The sequence below is a fragment of the Cydia splendana genome, chromosome 9 (assembly GCF_910591565.1).
Source record: "Cydia splendana chromosome 9, ilCydSple1.2, whole genome shotgun sequence".
In the NCBI taxonomy this organism is placed as follows: Eukaryota; Metazoa; Arthropoda; class Insecta; order Lepidoptera; family Tortricidae; genus Cydia; species Cydia splendana.
Window position 1 is genome coordinate 11,034,667 of NC_085968.1, and position 20,386 is coordinate 11,055,052.

General features: G+C 38.0%; 2 protein-coding genes across 2 annotated transcripts in view; one reads left to right on the plus strand and one right to left on the minus strand.

Annotated features, from left to right (window-relative positions):
* The first annotated feature begins 5,237 nt into the window (after nucleotides 1-5,237).
* LOC134793508 (uncharacterized) lies at nucleotides 5,238-12,772 on the plus strand. Its single transcript, XM_063765086.1, has 8 exons — nucleotides 5,238-5,476; nucleotides 6,047-6,184; nucleotides 7,875-8,056; nucleotides 8,325-8,529; nucleotides 9,010-9,111; nucleotides 10,664-10,839; nucleotides 11,523-11,999; nucleotides 12,431-12,772. The coding sequence occupies exons 1-8, from the start codon at nucleotides 5,349-5,351 to the stop codon at nucleotides 12,754-12,756; spliced, it is 1,734 nt and encodes a 577-aa protein (XP_063621156.1). The 5' UTR covers nucleotides 5,238-5,348; the 3' UTR covers nucleotides 12,757-12,772.
* Nucleotides 12,773-16,580: 3,808 nt separating this feature from the next.
* The window catches only part of LOC134793532 (calcium uniporter protein, mitochondrial), a 133,866-nt gene continuing 130,060 nt past the window's right edge, over nucleotides 16,581-20,386 (minus strand). Inside the window, exons 5-8 of the mRNA XM_063765137.1 lie at nucleotides 18,503-18,664; nucleotides 18,059-18,262; nucleotides 17,205-17,312; nucleotides 16,581-16,856 (exon numbers count right to left, since the gene is read on the minus strand). Coding sequence (XP_063621207.1) covers nucleotides 16,701-16,856; nucleotides 17,205-17,312; nucleotides 18,059-18,262; nucleotides 18,503-18,664 — 630 coding nt within the window. The 3' untranslated portion in view covers nucleotides 16,581-16,700. The remainder of the gene's footprint in view (nucleotides 16,857-17,204; nucleotides 17,313-18,058; nucleotides 18,263-18,502; nucleotides 18,665-20,386) is intronic.

The window sequence follows — 20,386 nt, forward strand, 5'->3', positions numbered from 1 at the left end:
TTTAGCCAATTCAACTTCTAGCACTGATTTCGCAGTGAAAATCGAAGTTATATTTTTTTTACTATTTTTCCTAGAATCGGCAAACAATTATGTGATAAGTACATATATTAATTTCGGGCAAAAAGAAAAAATCATGCATTTAAGGGTTAATTCCAGCGATTACTTAGGTTAACAATGTTAACTTAACATCTAGTTTTGATTGAATAAGTTTAAATCTTCTACTCTAGACTAGTTTAGTTAAACCCCCGATAAGGCCAAGTAAATGGAATTATGGAAATTGCACACAAAATTTTCTAGAAACGTCTGAAAAATATCCAAATAATTATTAATATCACACTAATACAAGTACGTACTTGTACTTAATAGGTCCTACGTTAGCTTTTCGCTAAGTAATAATTTTATTACTCGACACATTCTGGGAATGTGGAATGCAATGCAACATTCAACACCGAATAGCCGCTGCTTGGCTAAAATGGCGAAAAGTGACTGGCGTTACGTGTGACTGGAGAATGCCGGTCAAACTCAAGGGTCTGGTATATAAAAGTATAATAACGCCGGTTCTTATGTATGGCAGCGAGAAGTGGGCAACGACTCAAAGACACGTGCATACCATCCAAGTTGCCGAGATGAAGATGCTGAGGTGGATGAGCGGCGTTACCAGGCTCGACAGAATCCGTAACGAGTACGTACGAGGAAGCCTGGGCGTGCGCGACATTGCGAGAGTAGGCTGCGATGATATGGTCACGTAAAAAGAAGACCTTCTGACTACGTAGGAAATTTGGCACTACAAGTTTCCATCCCAGGTCGAAGATCTAGGGGCAGACCCAGAACAAGATGGAAGGATGTAGTGCTGAAGGACATGAGTGAGTGCAAGTTATCCGAGGACGATGTCGTAGACAGGGCGAAGTGGAGAAGGTTAAGCAGAAAAGCTGACCCCGCCACCATGTGGGATAAATAGCTAGGAAGAGAGAGAGAGTCGCACTTGAGTAGTAGGTACCATCTTCGCAGATTACTGTTCTAAATTCTTATTGTAGGTACTAGGTACAAACAAATGAATAGGTACCTATTTAAGTTCCACTTAACAATTCCCGTATCATTAGCCAGTCGTCCAACAAAAACAAATAATATAAAGCCCGTTTAAAACATAAACCCTGATGCTAAGTTAAGTGCGTCACTCACCATCAGAGTGGCGCAATTGTCTTGTTTGTTACAACTTTCCTATCACAACATCTTCGGTAAAACACAACTAATATATCGCGGCGTAAAACAATGGTTTGGATGGAAGGACACATGCAAATGAACTGACCTGGTCACCAGCGTAGCTTGACCTCTGGACCATCTTCTGAGGTAGAGGCGAGGTGAGGAACGTCTCGCCGTCGAAGAGGTCGAGGGATCTTAATGAGTGGCCGCTGAGAGTTGGCAATGTCGGCGGTCGGCTCAATTCGACACTGCCTCTATAATTCGAGATGATCGCACCGGAACGAGCTTCGGTTTCACTGTTTCCACTGTACCTGTTAATCAAACACTGAGTAGTTTGCTTGTTTTAGATCATAGTGGTAGAAAACGGAAGAATCGCCTCATTAAAATAAACATCTAATTTAGATTTTGTTCAGCTACGTAGATATACAATATACGAAAGTCATATTATGTATTTTTATTGTTATATAAATTCTAGAATAACATTTTGGCTTATTACTTAATCAATTTAAATTAAAAGAGTACAAGTAGAACATAGCCCTAACAAAATCCTATATTATTATTGCATTTATTACCAGTGATCGTACATTTTCCATCAGCATATTTGGTGCTGTTTTTGGTACACATCTGCTCACCAATGCTAGGATCCAAACAGAATCGTGAATGGTAGTGATGATGCCTAATGTTAATTTATAACATGGAGGAACGACACAAAGGGCCTTCCCGGAAACATTGTGTCGTTTAAGAGTATTCAAAAAACTATTCATGTACCAAGCAGAGTGCGAGGTCGCGAGTTCGAATCATACCCGAAATGGTGAATTTTTCCATTGATCAAATAAAAAATATATATTCTTATTTGACTATTACAATACCCATATACCCAGACGAGGTATTGATATAGTCATACATGTCGTAAATCAATGGAACCGCGCACCCAACCTCCATCGGATTTGGCCGTTTATTTCAGTATTGTGCATCAGACGAGGAAGCGAACAAACGCAGGAAGCTGATATTAATTAAGACGATAATGAATACCAGCTTGAAGGCAGTCATCGCGGTCCTTGGGTGATAGGAATCAGCTAATGATCTATTGTTTATGAATTATAGTAATGAGGCGTGAAGGTGGAAAGCATTTGAAGTATTATTCAGGAATGGTTAAAATATTGTTTTGGCTAAGTTTCTAGAATAGCTACTTATCAAATTAGCAAAGAAATACTTTATCTATAAGTGTTGTTTAAAATATTTTTTATTTATTGTACCTATCTAAAACATCATATTGCAAGTAAGTGATAATGAAAAAAAACTTACGAGAGATGTGGTTTATTCGCCGCATGCAGCTTTTCGAGATGCACTTGCGGCTCTCCTTGATTCCTAAAAGTTCCTGACTTTGAAATTCCAGAAACTGATGATGATTAATGCATTCTCTGCAGCTAGAGTTTTTATAAAAAAAATGATGACACCTGTATTTACCTTAATTACTCCATAATAACGTACTTTTATAACAAGATTCTTTTTTTTTGGGTATTTTTTAATTTTATTAATTAATTCACAAATAAGCTTACAAGCTCACAATTAAGCTTATTACAAGCTTTTATTTAGTTTCACCTGTCCTGTGTCAGGGGCAAACTGAAAGTGTTTAGAATAGAAAAAGCTGAAGTAATTAGGACGTTACTCTTTATTTTAATGCGTGCTTTATCTCTTTCTGACCACGCGTACAAATTTTCATTAGGATAGGATTACCCTGAAGCGCACACAGCTCATTCTTCCAATGCCTTTTTTGTATGGCGATTTTAGGTCCTCGGAGGTTTTGTATGAAATTCATGAGGTACCCATCGGGATTCAAGCTTTTTTGATACAAAATAATTTAAGCAAGATTTTTTTAACAGTGTCATATGAATACGAGGGATATGAGGGATATCAATAACTAAAGATATACAATTTTTTGCCAGTATTTTTTATTAACCGCACAACTGTGCGATGTAAACTTTTGTCGTCACTCTTGAATGACATGCTTCTCTATGATCATCCGTTGAATAACTACAAAAGCGATTAAGTGTGTAATGCGAAAAAATAAACAGACGTACAAGAACTAGGCTTCATTATGAAACTATAACTGAAGCCTACTGTAACTCTGTTGTTGGCTGAGCCCACAATGAAAATCGTTATAAATAGTAATACGAAAAAATTCTTAGGTCGAAATTGGAATAACGTTCGACGTACAATTTCCAAATTGCCATCAATCCTGAAACACAGATAACGACCAAATTGCATATACCTCAAAAAAAGTATAAAGAGTTATATTTTCATAAATAATATGCCTCTTTTTGTTATATGATCTCTAAGTAGCCTTTTCTAAGAACTTTCAGAGTTGCCTACGTATGTCTATAATCGTTTCTCGGTTTCCGATGAAGCTGAAAATTTGCATACATAATGTAAGTCGGGTGACAATTTAATGCAATATTAAGGAACCATCGAGCTGATCTGATGATGGAGACAGGAGGTAGCCATAGGAACTCTGTGATAAAGCAAAGCAACGCAATTATTTTGGGGTTTTTGAATTGTCCCGCTGAGTAGGTATAAGTTGCCTATGAAAAGAATAGTACAGTCACCGATAAAAACTTGAGCCAAAAATTAATGTTTGCCAAAAACACAACTGTAATTAAATAAAGACAACTATAAATAACCTAGTAAGTACCTAAGCTTTTGTTGCAGTGTGTTTGAGTCTAGGATTTTATAATAGCCCCCTCTTAATAGCAACAAAGATAATATATATGCTAAGACGCTAACTAGGTACTAGACTATCCGAATATGTAGGATGAAGTGGTCCAAATCTGCGGTTCCTGGTTCGGACGGAAGACAGGATGCCATGGCCCTCGCCTATTAGCGCTGCATCTCAGCTTAGAGCCGGCTCGGGCTCGGGCACACTTCAAGCTATTTTATTTACAGTTTGACTTCATAGGTGTGTGTACTTATATGTAGGTAGGTACAGTCGACATCAAAGATATGTTTACACTTTTGGACATTACGCCTTTGTAATAAGGCGAAAAATGTAAACATATCTTTGACGTCGACTATACATATAGGTAGGTATTAAATCTTTAACATTTTTAAACTAATTAAGTAGATACGTTATGGGATATCAAGTTATTTAGCATCCCACATTATTAAAGATAATCACTGATTGACCTATTAGATATATTGGCGGTTCTCAGTTAATGGGATCAATTCTGACATTTATTAAAATTAAAATGGACGATGTACGATCGTTCATATTAATGTTTAGATTTACGACTATTCTGACTTAATTTTATGCCATTTTTAATATCCGGCAGTTTTCAGTGATCTTTAAACTATGACTTAGGATTTAACCTAATGATGCTTTATGTGATTATAAAAGTCATTATTTTGACTTGTATTGTGCCAGTTATGACTCTTATGACCACTGTTCAAAATAGATTTGTAGAAATAGTACCCTATCAACCACTGACCTTGCATGTATTTATTTGGCTCGTTTTATCAAGTTGGGGCGCTTTATAGAGTATTTTCTTATTATTTCATATTATAGCCACCAATAGTAGGTAGTACCTGCCACAATATGCACGCTATAGTATAGTTAAAATATAAAATTCATTGATATACAAGTTGTCGACACATTATCGTCAAGCCTCTACGAAAATTTTTCGCTACGTACCTACTAGAACAAAACAATGGCACAGGCTACGTACCGCTACTTGCAAAGCTTTAGCAGAGAATGCATTGAATTATACATATTAAGTATTCATGCAGTTTTTTTTAAATTGCTCTTACATGCTAATAGCCCAGCCTATAGGTGGATTTAATTGCCTTACTATTTTAAGCTTGTTACATTTTTCGGATATGAGCGTTGTACGGTGTGTTTCCGAAATACAAAAAGAAATAGTTTACATATTGCTTGCACTGCTTCACAAGCTCAATATTAATAACAATGACGTCCGGGCGTTTTCACGCGGCGCGCCTCCGACCGCGCTCGTTTTGACCGCGGTATATAAGAGCGCCTTTGTTTTTTACCATCATAGTCAAACCCAATCCTCACACAGTCAACCGTGCAATGAAATATTAAAAACAAAAATAAATACATTTCCATCTTCACCGCAGTAGGGTGAAGTGTTGCCATGTCTTGGAAAGTGTTTAGTGTGTTGTGTGTGTGTGGCCTAGCCCGGACTCAAGTGATCCCGGGGAAGTCCCGGACGAACGAAGGGGATTACAATACTGTGAACACCGATGGATCCTTTGATTTTGGGTAACTGAGTGCTTTGCTATTGATCGAGTGCTCGAGAGCTTTAGAGATTACTTAGAGCAGGTTGATTAATCTGATTAACTAGGTACGTGTATTTGATAATGTTGTATTGATACTGTTGTGAATAAGGTGTGATAAATTAGATCATGTTATCAATTAACATTTCTTTTTTTATCTTATTTGCGGTAATGAATTAATGAATCCTGGACATTATTTTAAAAAACGAGAATAGACAAAACCAAAGAAATTTTATTCAAGATTTCCACGGTTAAAACTGTTTTATTACCTACTCATAATAAATGAATTATATAAAAATGGCGCTTTCATATAAATGATGATAATAAATCACTATGAAAAATCTCGAACTTGTCTTTATGGCGCACTGCCCTGTTCAATCCAATTCCAATCCAATTCAGTAATTATCTTCAATAATTAAATACTTCATATTCTTCACTACTAACAATAATTTCACTTCATTGTATCACAATCAATTATCAAAATAGCCTTCTCACGAAATATGATTGGTACTTCATAATGTATGGGTCACATATTAAAGTAGTTATCCGACGACAGATACGCGAATAAGGACCGGGGCAGCAGCTACCACTTGGCGCACGGTAACGCCAACAAGGTGGTTGGCGGGCGCTTCGGCGCCGTGGACCCGGCGTCCGGCACCGTCAAGGAGACCGTCTACACCGCCGGACCTAGAGGGTGAGTGATCACACATTACCAGACCTGCTAGCATGAGTTGCGTTCTCGCGCGCGACTCCGTACATCTTGCGCGACTTCAAGTCAGACCTCCATATGAAAATCATGAAAGTTGAGATATTCCGACGATGTCCGCCCATATGATGTCTAGGGGTATACCTCACTTTTCGGTTATCGAATTGGGCTTTCGTTAATCCTACGAGTAATAATCCTTAAACCCTTTCAACGTAACAAAGTTTGAACATCGCATTGATCAGCCCGTCTAAGCCGCAGAAAAAAAAAAAACATTTTCTTTCTTCTGTGTTCTAAGGTAACTCTACCTACTTACATCGACTTTGCAGCGACAAAATGTGGTGCCACTATAAATATCATATTTTCATAGGAATTTCACATTTCTTGTGTCACCGCCATACCCTGGCTTGCCAAGTCGGTGCAGAGTTAGCGTAGGCTGAGTCTATATCTATACGTATACCTACCTTAAGGGTTATAATTTGCCTGATGTTAAGAAGTTTACAGATGCTGCCTAAATTCCTCTACATACCTGTCACGGTTGGCTACACAACTTAAGTTGACAATTTGCAGTTAACAAGTACAGCTACCACCAGTTTGGCACTGACACAAACGCTAGCGTGAACGTAACTTACTTTTTATGCATCACGCTCGTACTGGCATATTAGTGCGAGCGAGATGTATAGAAAGTAAATTACGTAGACGTTAGCATATATGTCAGTGTTGACACTGTATGTGACTCGTGGTACGGGGACAGGTATGGCACGAAAGATATTCGATTCTTACATATCATTAAGGCTTTATGTAAGAAGCTTTTAAAGTAGGTACTGTCTAACCTACCGTTGATTACTATTTGGGCATATCTGTGAGGACTTATCGTTTCTACTCGAACGCTCCTTAATCGCTAGATTAGATTCACAGTCCGATTCGAACTTTAAAATACGTCAATTAATAGATCTAGAAACGATATAGATTAGATATGTCAGTGTCAAATGGGACGTTTCTCCAAACAAAAACGTCACTTTTGACACTGACACATCTAATCCATATCGTTTCTAGGTCTATTAAACATTAATTGACGTGTCTTAAATTTCGAATCCGGCAGTCAGTGCCGTGGCCTATTTTATAAAGCTACAAGTTACAATTTACAAGCGGAAGTCTCTTTCTAACCCTATGTGTTAGAACGAGACTTCCGCTTGTAAATTGTAACTTGTAGCTTTATAAAATAGGCCACAGGTAGTCCTATTAGCGTCATGATACGATTAGGCAGCATGAGAACCGCATGCATTGATAGGCTTAAATTTTGATTGATAATATATACATAGAAGTAGGTAGACAGATATCTATCGTACATCTCGTTCAACGGCAAGGTCAGGAGCACTAGAGCGTGCGTGTACACGCACCGTGCACCGTGATCAAAAGGTGCATGAACCATCCTACAATCTTGCCACAACTTCATTGTTATCGAAACAGACTCGCTTTATGGAAATAGGTAACTAAGAAAGTAAGCGAGCAGTGACTTTATTCTTACTAATGCACGACTGGAAGCTCACACAAAGTAACACAACATAATGTTTATTATTCATGGCACAGAGATAATATTTTTGGCCAGGTAAAAAGTTTTATCTACGACTTAACGTATGAAAACTTGTATATAAAGCGATTCACATTAATTTTCCCATAGTTTTCGGGCGAAAGGCCCCAATGTGCACCGCAAGATGGACCTAGACCAGCGGCCGCGCGGGCCCATCGGCAACAAGGACGACCCCTACTTCGACCCCAACGAGGACCCCAGCTACGCGTACAAGTTCGACACGCGCACCTACTCCAAGAACGAGAATGCTGACGCTAGGGGAGACGTTAAAGGTACCTAATGATGACATCCCATGACAATAAAAAAAGTTTGTTTTTGGAATTATATGCCAATTTTTAAAATTTCTTGACATTTTAAAACTTATATTTACCTTCGTAGGTATGTGACGAATTGTACGTCTTAGGAGTGCATGCTATCAAAATTGTTGCAGACTTATCTTGGTCTAACTCTACCTACTCTACTACTACTAATCACTCATTTCCAACTAATCAATCACTACTTTTACTAATTACTAACTAACTCACCAAATCCCGTAACCAGGACACTACTCGTACGTGGACGACGTCGGCGAGCGACACGACGTGTCGTACATCGCGGGACGCGACACCGGCTTCCATGTGTCGTCGGCGCACCCAGACAGCCCCAACCTGATCGGCTCGCCGTTCCATCGAGCTCCTCTTGTGAGAGGGGAGACGCGGCCGAGAGGACGCACTGCTGTGCAACGTGGGCTGGATGGATCCTACCGGTATTACAGACGTGTTAGACTGTTAGTTAAGTGTAATAAAGGATGACTCATGCTAGCCCGGGCCGAGGCGTCCGACATGTCATTTTCTATAACAGCTGATCGGTGATCACGTGGTGCTTTTTATAGAAAACGAAGCTCCGGAAGCTCCGGCCCGGCCCGGGCCAGTTAACGTGAGTCATCCTTAAATGGCCGGGTGATACTCCGAGTCATATACCTATGTTAGCGCACCTCGACAGTCTGAATCTGATCTGCTCACCGTTTTAACGAGCCCCGCTTGTCCGAGGCATTCTTCCTTAAGCAAAAAAATTAGTGAAGCCATAAAAATTACTTTAGTTCAATAATGTATTACTGCCATAATGCAGTAATTGCATAAAACATAGGTACCTACGCCTGCATTTGTAGATACTACAATATTCTCATTTATAGTATGGCGAATAGTATCTACAAACACTAATTTCTAATGAATTTGAAATGTTATAGATTCATATCAGCGGGCCCAGATCAGAGGCGAACGGAGAGCAGCGATGCGCAGGGCAATGTCCGAGGCTCCTACACTTTCCTGGACGACAAAGGAGTGCAAAGGTAATAAATTCAAGCTGGGTATTCTATCAGGGTAAATCGTGAAAGATTCCGAAGATTATGCATAGGGCTTAATTCCAATAAAACTTACCTGTGGAAAATAGGTATCATTGGCACCCGAATACTGCATTGAAAACAGTTTTGGTTTTAGTAGCGCCCACTGGGTCGCATCGCATTCTATAGGTTTATAGCTTGTCTCAGGCGAAAGTTGCGCGGTAATTTTGTCGGTTTTGGCACTTAAACTAGTTTAAAACATCTTTACATAATTAACTTTATGCAGCCAAGACTTCAGTCCGGCGCTGAATAAAAAATGTAACTTCTTACCAACTACCTCAGTTAAATGGAAGACATTTAACAAATGTACTGTCAGCAACAGAAGTAGCTAGGCGAGCGAGGTGTTCATCATATGAGCATTTTTTGTTAAAGCGCCGTGAATTCAGATCTTCCACCGAATGGAGCTCGCTAAACACTGGAGCGGACGACCGTGCGACGATATAATTGTGATCGTTTTTTTATATAGGTAGGTTTAACAAAAAAAAATATCGCTGATTTCGATCAAAAATAAAATTATGCATTTTAGAAGCAATTTTCATGTAGCTTTAGTGCAAAAAATATTTCAAATGTTTCCAAACGTACCATCGTTTAGACCAGCGGTCGGCAACCTTTTAGCAGCCAAGGGCCACATAGCAGTTAACGAAGTGGACGCGGGCCGCAATCCTTGTTAATTTGTTAATATTTATGACTTCAACACACATTGTCACTTGTCAATATTACATACAAAATAGCCAGGGAGGCTCGCGGGCCGTAAGTGAGAGGTTCGGGCCGCTGGTTGCCGACCGCTGGTTTAGACCTAAATATGTTCGTAATTTTTTTTTCTATCTAAGTATAATTATTATGATCTAAAGCCGTGCTACGGTTTTTCAAAAATTGCTGGATAAAGAACCGAACCCACTACATCTTAAGAGAATAAGAATATAAGCCATTATTTTAAACACCTCGCCTGAGTAGCTACAATTGCCGCCGACAGTAGGTACCATCACATTTTATAGTGACACGAATGGTTGAGCAGACTGAAATAGTTAATTTAGTGATAGCCGTGCCAAAGTAATGCATTTAAAGCTAAGCCCAAACTATTAATTACCCCTAGGGACCGATTGGTGATACGTTATAGTGTGTAACAATACGTAGCCCCCTGCGACTATTCATTTCAACTTTGTGTACCTATTTAACCCTTACCAAATACCCTTATTTGCACTAAAAACGATAGGGTGATGGTGATATATCTCATTAACTAGGTACCAGCAAATTGGTATATTTATACTCTACACGTACGTTCATATTGAAACTTTTATTTATAATCCTTAACTATTATTTAATTTGAGCATTTATAAAGTTCAATAAATCAAGGTTTAACGGCGAGAAGTTTATACATAATACCTAATATAAAAAAAATGAAATTAACTTATCCCATGACATAGAAAAATAAGCATACTAATCATACTCGTAAACGAAAACTTAAGAATCACGAATGACAATGTATGTACTGTCGTTCCAGGACGGTGAACTACATAGCCGGGCCGGGCATCGGCTACCGCATAGTGAAGAGCAACAAGGACCCGTACATCCCCGCCTACTTCCCCACCATTCCCAGCGCGTACGACTCCGACTTCGTAAGCGCGGGCGCCACCGGCTACTCGCCCGACGACACAGGAGTTGGTGATATATTCCAAGGTATACCAGATACTTACTTGCTTACTATGTTACTTTACTAGCCGGGCCGAGCATCTGCTGCCGTATAGTGAAAAGAAACAAGGACCCGTACACTTTCCCACCATGCCCAGCGCGTACTACTCCGACTTCGTAAGCGCAGACACCACAGATGATGTCACAGGAGTTGGTGACATATTCCAAGGTATACCAATTACTTACCTACACTAAGGATCGGTTGCACCAAACCGTTTGTGACCGTTACAGCGATCGCAAAATTATATTGCATGGGAAGTTTTATAGTTCACTGCTGAATGGTATTGAGCCAAGTTTCAAGGCCCTAAGTTTCTTACTTTAATATCCACACTCAAGAAGTCCTGACACGGGAATTGAATACTTTCTCGTTTCTGCAGCTATTTAATCCGCTTTGCTGGCTTGAAGTTCACGCCAAGTATACCATGATACTAGCCTAGTATTACTAGGTATAAGTATACGACAATAGGTGTACTTAAAATAAAGTGTTGAACGTTTACTTTCTTACCTTTTCTTCTTTTTTGGTTCCTAACTTATAAGTCCAAGTTCAGCAGTAGAATTTTTAGTAGGTAGGACAATATTTGCCTAAATCTACAGATATAAGTAACTATGCTTATTCTTGAATACCTTACTCAAATGAAAGTTTATTCGAGATCTTTGTTTTACTGTTTCAGGTCCAGACGCTACTGCTGCTTCAGGTCACGTAAAGCCTTCGCCATTCTCAGATAAAGATAAACCTGGCAAGCCCAGCAAGAAGCCCATCAAGCCCACTCGGCCCACAGGCTTCACTGACGACGATGATGTCACCGGAGATGGCGATTATTCCCCGTCCTACAACGGGGATGACGACACTCCTTTTGACAAGAGCAGTGACGACGGCTCTTACAACCAAGGCGGGAGTAACCAAGGCAGTGGCAACAAGGGCCCCTTAGGCAGTGGGAACAAAGGTCCTTATAACCAAGGAAGCGGCTCAGGCAGTCAAGGTTCTTACAACCAAGGAGGTAGCAGCAAACCCCCTTTTAACCAAGGCGGAAGCAATCAAGGATCAGGAAGCAGTGACGGAAGCCAAAGCGGCAACCAGGGCGGCGGCAGCGAAGACCTTGGCTTCGATGGAGACGCAGGGTTCGGAGACAAGCCCACCAAAGGACCAGGTGATGATGATGAATAGATGGCAAGCAGATGTTAGTGATCTTGTCTGATTTTTCAAACTGACAGAAACATTCAGACCACCGAAAAGTGAAACAAATTTTACTTATCACTTTCCTGTTCGCTTATTAAAGTAGAATCTATTTTCTATTTTCTACAATTCTGGTTAAATCTTGGACACCTTGTATTAAGAAGTTCATTTTATCTTTTGTCTATTAAAGAGATTATGAGCGACACGTACAATCACAGCAAATTAGCAAGATCAGTTTATCCGCTTTATCACATTTGATAGGAGAATGCACTGGACCCTTTTATATAACTCGCTTGATCGCAATAAACTTTATTCACGACCAATCTGGTTTTTATTACACCACACCTTACGGCACCAGCACAAGCAATGCACCGCATGGACTTTAGAACTGATTACAAATTACAGGAAAACCGGGGCGGCCAACGAGCAAGCCTTATAAACCGGCGAAGAAACCTTATGTGCCACTAAAACCTTTCCAGCCGACGAATACTAATGACGACAGGGACGATGACGATGCTGGGAAAGGCGATAAAGACGGTCCGCTGTACGGTATAGGATTCAATATACACCACAATAAACCGGGAACCACAATTATTAGGAACATAGGCCAGGACTACTTCGGGGTCCCTCCGGGCGTGTCGGTCCGAGCGCACGTGCAAAGCATCGACTTGTACCCGTACGAGTCGAAACCGATCTCGCCGTCTGAAGCTATAGAAAAAGACAAGACGTAAAACTATAAATATACCTAATAAATTATTGTTACTTTTAAGTATAACCGTGGCTATTCGAACATTTCGATATCAAAATTTGTATTAAACCATATTTTGTATGTGTAATAAAAATCGCCTCATGCTTAGCGAATAAAGATTTCAACCCAAGTAACTTCTTTGTTTGATTGGGTTCTTGTCAGCGCGAACCAGATTTCAAATAATTCACAATATCAACATAACGTAGGTATAGCATAATAATAAAACGCAATCGGTTCAATTTTTTAAAAATTTATTCGATTAACACGACTGTAAATATTTAACAAAATGCAAAATAGTAACTGTTACAAGGAGTCAGTACTAACCCACAATCGAAAATAGTGAGAAAAGTCGCAATTATTATATGTTCGTACCAATTTAATAGGTAACAAGTTGGCCACAATAACAAAGTGAATAAATTATACTTATACTGTAGTTTAGTACATTTTAACTATTATATCAGACAGAAAATACCATTGTACTACAAACTCGTTTATTTTAACGAGATGTAGTATAGAAGTTCTTAGTCATTGACCAAAAAATAGAGTATACAATACAACGCTATTAAATATAGGCTATTTATAATCCATACCCAGGATAATATAATAAGAAATAGATAGATATTAATATAAATAGAACATACAATGATTGCGAGAGTACCCTCGATTTTAAATGTGTAGGCTTTTACAATAGCTGTTAGTCGATACCACCTCATATCTTCACTCCATAAATATAACAATTATACAATGATAATTGCAAGAAGGCGTAACAAAGTTAACAAGAAATGTATTAGTTGGAAGGTTAAATTTTGGCAATTTTTACTAGTGAATATTAACAGGAGAGTTAGTATCTTGTTAAATTATTAGGCTAAATAGGTATATGTATAATTAATTATTAGTATCTAGCTACTCGATTGTGTGATTGATCAAAACAGTATGATACGTATATATATTATGAAATTAGAAAATATATCTTTAGATTTCTAGGTTAATCGATAAATTATATGTTAGTGCAAGGAGTATATAAACTTTTACTTATTAAAAAAATATAAGAAATGTAAAATAAAAATATTAAAGTAGGTAAGGTATACAATTAAATAAAGGCAATGAGATTTTTATTATGTCAGATTTCATAAGCGTTATAAAACAAATAATATATAAATATCTACCTCACTCAAGCACTCCTGAACTCCTTAAATAACTAATTGGTATTTGCGACTAAATAACAGATCTTTGTTACTACCTTGTCTTAAATTTCTAAAACTATTGCACACTATTGTAAACCTCCAAAAATAACAGGCCGTTAATGTTCCTAACTCAAACACTTGTTCAAGTTATAAATACAAAATTATTTGACTTTTTTTTTTCGAATATAAACATTTCAACTACAGTAAATAAACTATAGTCACATCAACTGAAGCTTTGCTCCATCTTAATCGTTATTATATAAAATTCTATACCTAGGTTAGATAGAAAAAGATTGTAAAAGGCAAATTCGCAAATCACAAGAGAAAGCTAACTAGATTGAGCGAAGAACGTTTATGTGCGTGCTTACATCTAGTTTAAATACGAGTACAGTATATTACATGAAGGGGTTTAGGCCCTCATCGCTGCAGACTCAGGAGCGAGTCTCCCGTGAGAACACGGTGCCACCATGAGCATAACAACGGTATGTGAAGTGGAGAAGTAATTCGAGCACCTTTAATGCAACTTCGAACTATTTTTAAAATGCATACCTACGGTTGTTTTACTTATGGGGAAATATTAGTCAGTGTGGGCGTGCTTCCGAACGATACCTTACGTGATAAGATAATTTGAGGACGCCTTAGCATCTGTCTAAGTCTGTACAAAATTGCTAAAATGGATACTACTTATGGAAATAGTTTCATTACATTACACGATTTGTGCGTAGTAGCTAACTAGCTATATCAATCGTTCGTAATGGTCCTGGGTACATTATTTACCAATAATGAAGCCTTATGATTCAAGAGCAAAAAGTATAATTAAGCTTGTGTATCACCAAATTAAACGTAAGTATATAGAGGGCATTCTAATGTCTTCCTGTGACTCTATAATTACAAATAAAACGTTAAATTTTTACCTATTAGTCTATTACATTATGAAATTCAATTTTGAAAGATAACTTGCGACTTGACCTTCACTAATGACTATAAGTCCGCTACGAAACACGGACAATAACATGGACTGAAAAATGTATTTTTTACATTTACTTCACAGCCATTATTTAACCTACGGCGTGTTTTATTTTATAAAACTGGCTTTAAAGACACATTTAATCCGAAAAAATACAGGTCTACCAGTTTACATAGATCATAGAATATAACATATAATAAATCAGTCACACACAGCTATAAGTTTTCCGGCACTCCGTAGTTCACCATAATAATTTCTGACCAACAGCCTCAAAGTGGTGGACTTGTAAATATTAGGTATCCCCGTCACGGCAAATACCTATAAAAACGTCGGTTGAAAATCCACATTAACTATTAATCCTTGCAAGACCTTTGCTTGCATGTGCTTTTGCTTTGCTTGCATTTTTTGAATGAAATCGGCTTTAGGACGAGTAGGTATAAACACCAGCGTGTACAGACTACAGAAATGTTAGTAGACCTAAGCATGTTAGACGCACCAAACACAACATATTTTTTATAAAACTTTTAATTACACATTTTATATGAACTAATTTTTTTTAAATTTAATTATTCAATAGTAATAAATTACACTAAAAAGCTCCTTTTTATAAAATCAAGCATAACATGTACAAACTAAATTTGCGCGAATATTACAAGCATCGATTCTTAGGTACAGTAACAATATTTGTTTTAAACGTCAAGGTGGTACCTTTTCTTTATTTATAAATTTTATTTTTCATATGACGTAGAACTTGGACCATAAAGGGTCGACAGTTTTCGTAAGTCGTGGGAATTAATCGTAAATAAAATGGTTCCGTATGGCAAGGGTCCTACATTTTAAGTACCAACAAATATGTGTACTCAGATTATTATTTAATAACGACTAGAATTTGATAACTTCACTAGCTACGTTAGTATTATTGAGTTGAATCAAGGACACGATAATTTAAAACTATTGGCACTGATTAAAAGTACGTATTGTAAAGGGGATACTTTGTGATATTAAGATAAAGATTTATTTGCAGTATTTTCTGCTTAAATGAATGATTGAGATTGAGAGATTTCACTTATATTCGATAATAATAATGGAGTATAGATTCTGATTTTCTAAAGTTAGTTAATTTTTAAATAATGTAACTAAACGTTTAATAGGAAACAATTTCTGAGCATGTGAAACTTATCCAACATAAAATTCTCCTAGTTTTTTTTCTATAAATTACGCCATTTTTTCTACATATAGTTTGACGGTTACGCCCGTTCCGGCATTACATTCGTATTGAGTCGTTACATTGTTCTAAAGTTCAATGTAGGTATTCACAGTGTGAATATGTTAACTTCACACAAAGACTTCAATTAGTAAAGATCGCATTGACGATAGCCAGTATAAAGGCATTAAGGCCTTTGCAAATAATAGAATGGTCACTGTCGATTATTTCGAGTTATCAAAAAGCAAAAATCTAATCCAACGTGTACTTTATCGTTATACTTTGTTGCAAAGATTTATTGATTGTAGAAGAGGTGTAAGAAAAAAACGCGCCCCCGAGTTTGATAGTCTAACTGGACAGCGCTATACGGCGCCATGTTATGTGGTAACTGCGTTGTCAACTTTTGACAGCCAGAGTTACTGTACGCAGCTGTACAGCGCTAAGTAAATTACCTGTCAAATCTGAAGCACTTTGTCTTGACACATCTTAAACAATCAATGAACCTTGGCTTTACTCCTACAATGAAAGTATTACGTACGCGTGATCTAGCGACGCGTGACGGTCAGCAAATATTACGTGATCTTCATCTTCTTGCCGGTCTCCTCGATCATGTCCTTGATCTTGGTGAGGGGCGAGCGCTTCTCGGAGCCCGAGGAGGCGTGCCTCGGCGTGATGTGGATGTGCAGCGGGTCGTGCAGCCGCGCCAGGTCTTTCTGCAGTTTGTCTATCTGTAAGGCGGAAACATCGACCGTTTACATACAGCGGAACGCTATTCGAAAAAAAAAACAAGCAGAGTCCGTCTAAGGTCATAGTTTCATATGGGTATGACGACAGATAGCTTGAACTGACTCTATATAACAAGAATTAATAATTTGGATAAACTCGTGCTTATTTTTTTAATCCTGGAACGAGGTTATACGTAATAACAACAAGATTTTGCTTGCTTACGCATTCTCTGTTGGCTAAACCTTGATGTTAAGATGGAAAAACGAAGCAATTTAATATATCGGCTTTTTAGGTTGAAATGTATGTATGTAATTTATCCTCGCTTTGTGAAAGGTTACAAGGTTGCTCACCTCATCTTTCAGATGATTGTACTGGTTGATATCCAGTCCGACCTTTTTCGCCTTTTTGTGCAACGTCAGCAGGTGTTGCCTATCTTTCACATCGGGCAATATGTATTCCTGAAATCAAAAATATAGACCAAATAACAAAGTTTTAAGCAAAGCAGGCCAACAAACAACTTAAACGCGTGTTCAAATGAAATTGAGAACAAATGTGGGAAAATAATTAAATTTCGCCTTATTGGACCCTCACCTGACATAAAAGTTACAAGCCGCTAAGCGCGTGAGCTTCAAAGATAACATTACGAAGAGATACATTGAAAATCTTCTGAAACTTGGAGATAATGTAGGAATCTAATTTAAACTTGGAAATGAAAATTATCTTTCCAGGGCCGTTGTCGTTCATGAAATTGAAATGTTGGTGATTGATTAAGGCTTCTATTTTTTTTTTTTAATACTGCAAGAAGAGATTGCATCTTATCTTAAGATAATTAACATAAGAATGAGGCTGTCAAAATATCAAGAAATCGTATGGGCTAACAGTTGCTTGAAGTTCATCGACTGCACTGTAACTTTTGCGCACTGATCAGCGCATCCCTATATTCAACTTAAGCATGTTAATATTAATGTGGTCGTTTTAACATAGACCAGACAGCAAATTTTTGATAGTAGCACACGTAACGTTAATAAACTTACAGTTAATGAACTAAGGGCCAGTTGCACCGACCACAGTTGACAGACCGATCAACGTCCCGCAGCAGAGATCTATGAAACTTTCCACACAACAAAATTTAGCGAACGCTGTAACGGTGACATACCGGTTTGGTGCAACCGACCCTAAGTCTCTTACTTTTACAATAACGTACCTGTTTCGTAAGCACGAAGTAAGCATAGGCGGCCATCGCCGTCCCGTAAGTGACGAAGTACGTGACGGGCTCCATGATGTCCCAGGAGTACTCCCACCAGGTCAGCCGCGCGAGCACCCCGAACTGGACGCCCATGAGGCCGAGGCCGACCCACGTCAGCGCGGAGGTGCGCCGGCCGGTTTCCACTTCTAAACTTAGCTTTTTCTGTAACGAGTAAATGAATGTGTTATCAACCAAGTCTCCACCTTTTAGACTTTGTCCCTTCTGTAATAATTTAAAATTGGTATCTTAAATAGGTATAAACATTTACAAGCCAAAGGGTTAGGAGCTTTTCTCGCAAACAACTGAACAAGGCTTATACTTGTACAAATCCCGGAATGTTTCTTTGTATGAAGAATGAAAATAACTATTCTGACATAAAATAAGACATGTGTATGGTGTCACCTCCTCGAGCGGCAGTATTTCCGTAGTAAGATTCTCGAGCTGCGAACGGATTTCTCTCTCCTTACGAATCTGATGCTCGCGTACGTTGAGCGTCTCGTACAGCTGATTGACCAGATTCCGCACGTCGCTCAGTCGCGTTATCTCCTCCGTGCTCAGACGCTCCTGAAATAGATTATTTATTTTATTAACACAGTCAACTTTGGTCCGGTACGCCGGGTCTGGGCGCCGCAGTAGCTGAAGATGCAAACGAGATAAAAGAAAATAGGGATGGTCAATTTAAAGCTGTAGTAGCCTATATTACCACACACATATGCGATGAGCTCTTGCGTTTAATGCGTGCCGCTGTGGTATCTTAGACATTACGCCGCACTGCGCCTTCAACGACACTGAAAATGGTTGGAAATTTATGGAGAAAGTGTCATATATTGTCAGAGTGGGAAATATTAAAGAACGACAATAATTAATGAACTAGCAGTTGACAGAGACTAACTCCACAGCCTCAAAGCGAGAATGGCTCCGGGCCCGTCGATTGAGCAAACTCGCGACCCAATTATGTAAATGCGCCAAGTGGATTACCTCAATTCTCGCAGACTGCAAAACTCCCATAAAAGATTCACTCCCATTAACCTTAAGAAATCTTTCGTCTCAATACCAAAAAGTTCGACCATAAGCTAATGATCCTAATAAGACTTAGATTGATGGCCCAATTGCCCAAATTGGCGAGCGGTCGCGGAATATACTTTGTAACTTGTTATTAAATTAAGTAGAATCTCGCCAAGCGGAAATTTAAAAATACATTTTGTCGAGTAATTCTGTTTTTGCAGAGCACGGGTCAGATAACTGTGGCATTTTCTCGTTTACTTATGATTTATAGAGGTAATAAAATATCAGATTCACCGGCAAGTGAAAATATTTTTGAGCTGGAATGTGGTCAGATACTAAAATGAAGGTACCTACCGTGAAACAGTCCATTTTTACCCTGGAGGGGTTATTTGCTCATCGAGATATCATGCACATTAAGTATACTTACATAATGGAAAAAAAGGAAAAAAAACGATTTAGAGTTAAATTTTGATCTTAATAAATAAGTAGGTGATTTTTCAAAACTTTTCAGTAAACGCTAAACTTTTCTTTCAATGCAATAAAATGATCTGTGAACGAAACTGGGAGATGCGGATTAGGGTGGGTCACTCGTGTATGGAGAAAAAAAAAGTATTAGTTATCCTTTGGGCACAGTTACAAAAAGTTGCGTAATAATGCCAATATACAGTATTTCAAATTATTCTGTAATCGGAATTCATTTTCTGCCTCCGGATCCATTTCAAAGTTTTCGTATAAATATTATTATATTTTGTATGGTCTGCGGAGTATATTTATGTATCGTCTGTTTATTCAAACTTTAGCTAAAAAGTTATACCATTATTAGCTCGAAATAGCATGGTAAAGGTTCAGAGCCAATAAACAAATAAAAAAATACTCAAAAAGAAACATTTTTTTTCATAATGTCCATACATTTAACAAAAACTTTGACTACAATCCGGAGGCAGTAAAATTAAAGCTAAAAATAAAATAAAAATACGTGCAATAATTAATTACCAAATGGCACCTTTTTTTAATTGTGCCCCCTATTAAATTAAAAAAAAGTAAAAATGACCCACCCTAATGCGGATACAAAATGGTAATTTCTAAATATTTTAGAAACAACTTACACTTAATCAATATTTTGACCACTAAGTAAGTACATGACCAATGACCAAACCAAAATTATTCTTACAAAAAAGAGAACTGTTTCTAAGACAGTTTCCTTATACTTTACATAATTAGGTTCGGATTTTCCCACATTACACTGGTTTAAAAACGCCTTTCATATTATATGATGGATTG

Bases quoted from the DNA above. Each gene is read 5' to 3' on its own strand.
- LOC134793508 (XM_063765086.1), top strand. From the start codon at position 5,349: ATGTCTTGGAAAGTGTTTAGTGTGTTGTGTGTGTGTGGCCTAGCCCGG. The intron at 8,530-9,009 runs GTATTACAGACG...GAAATGTTATAG, and splicing joins GGGCTGGATGGATCCTACCG to ATTCATATCAGCGGGCCCAG. The intron at 12,000-12,430 runs GTGATGATGATG...TACAAATTACAG, and splicing joins CAAGCCCACCAAAGGACCAG to GAAAACCGGGGCGGCCAACG.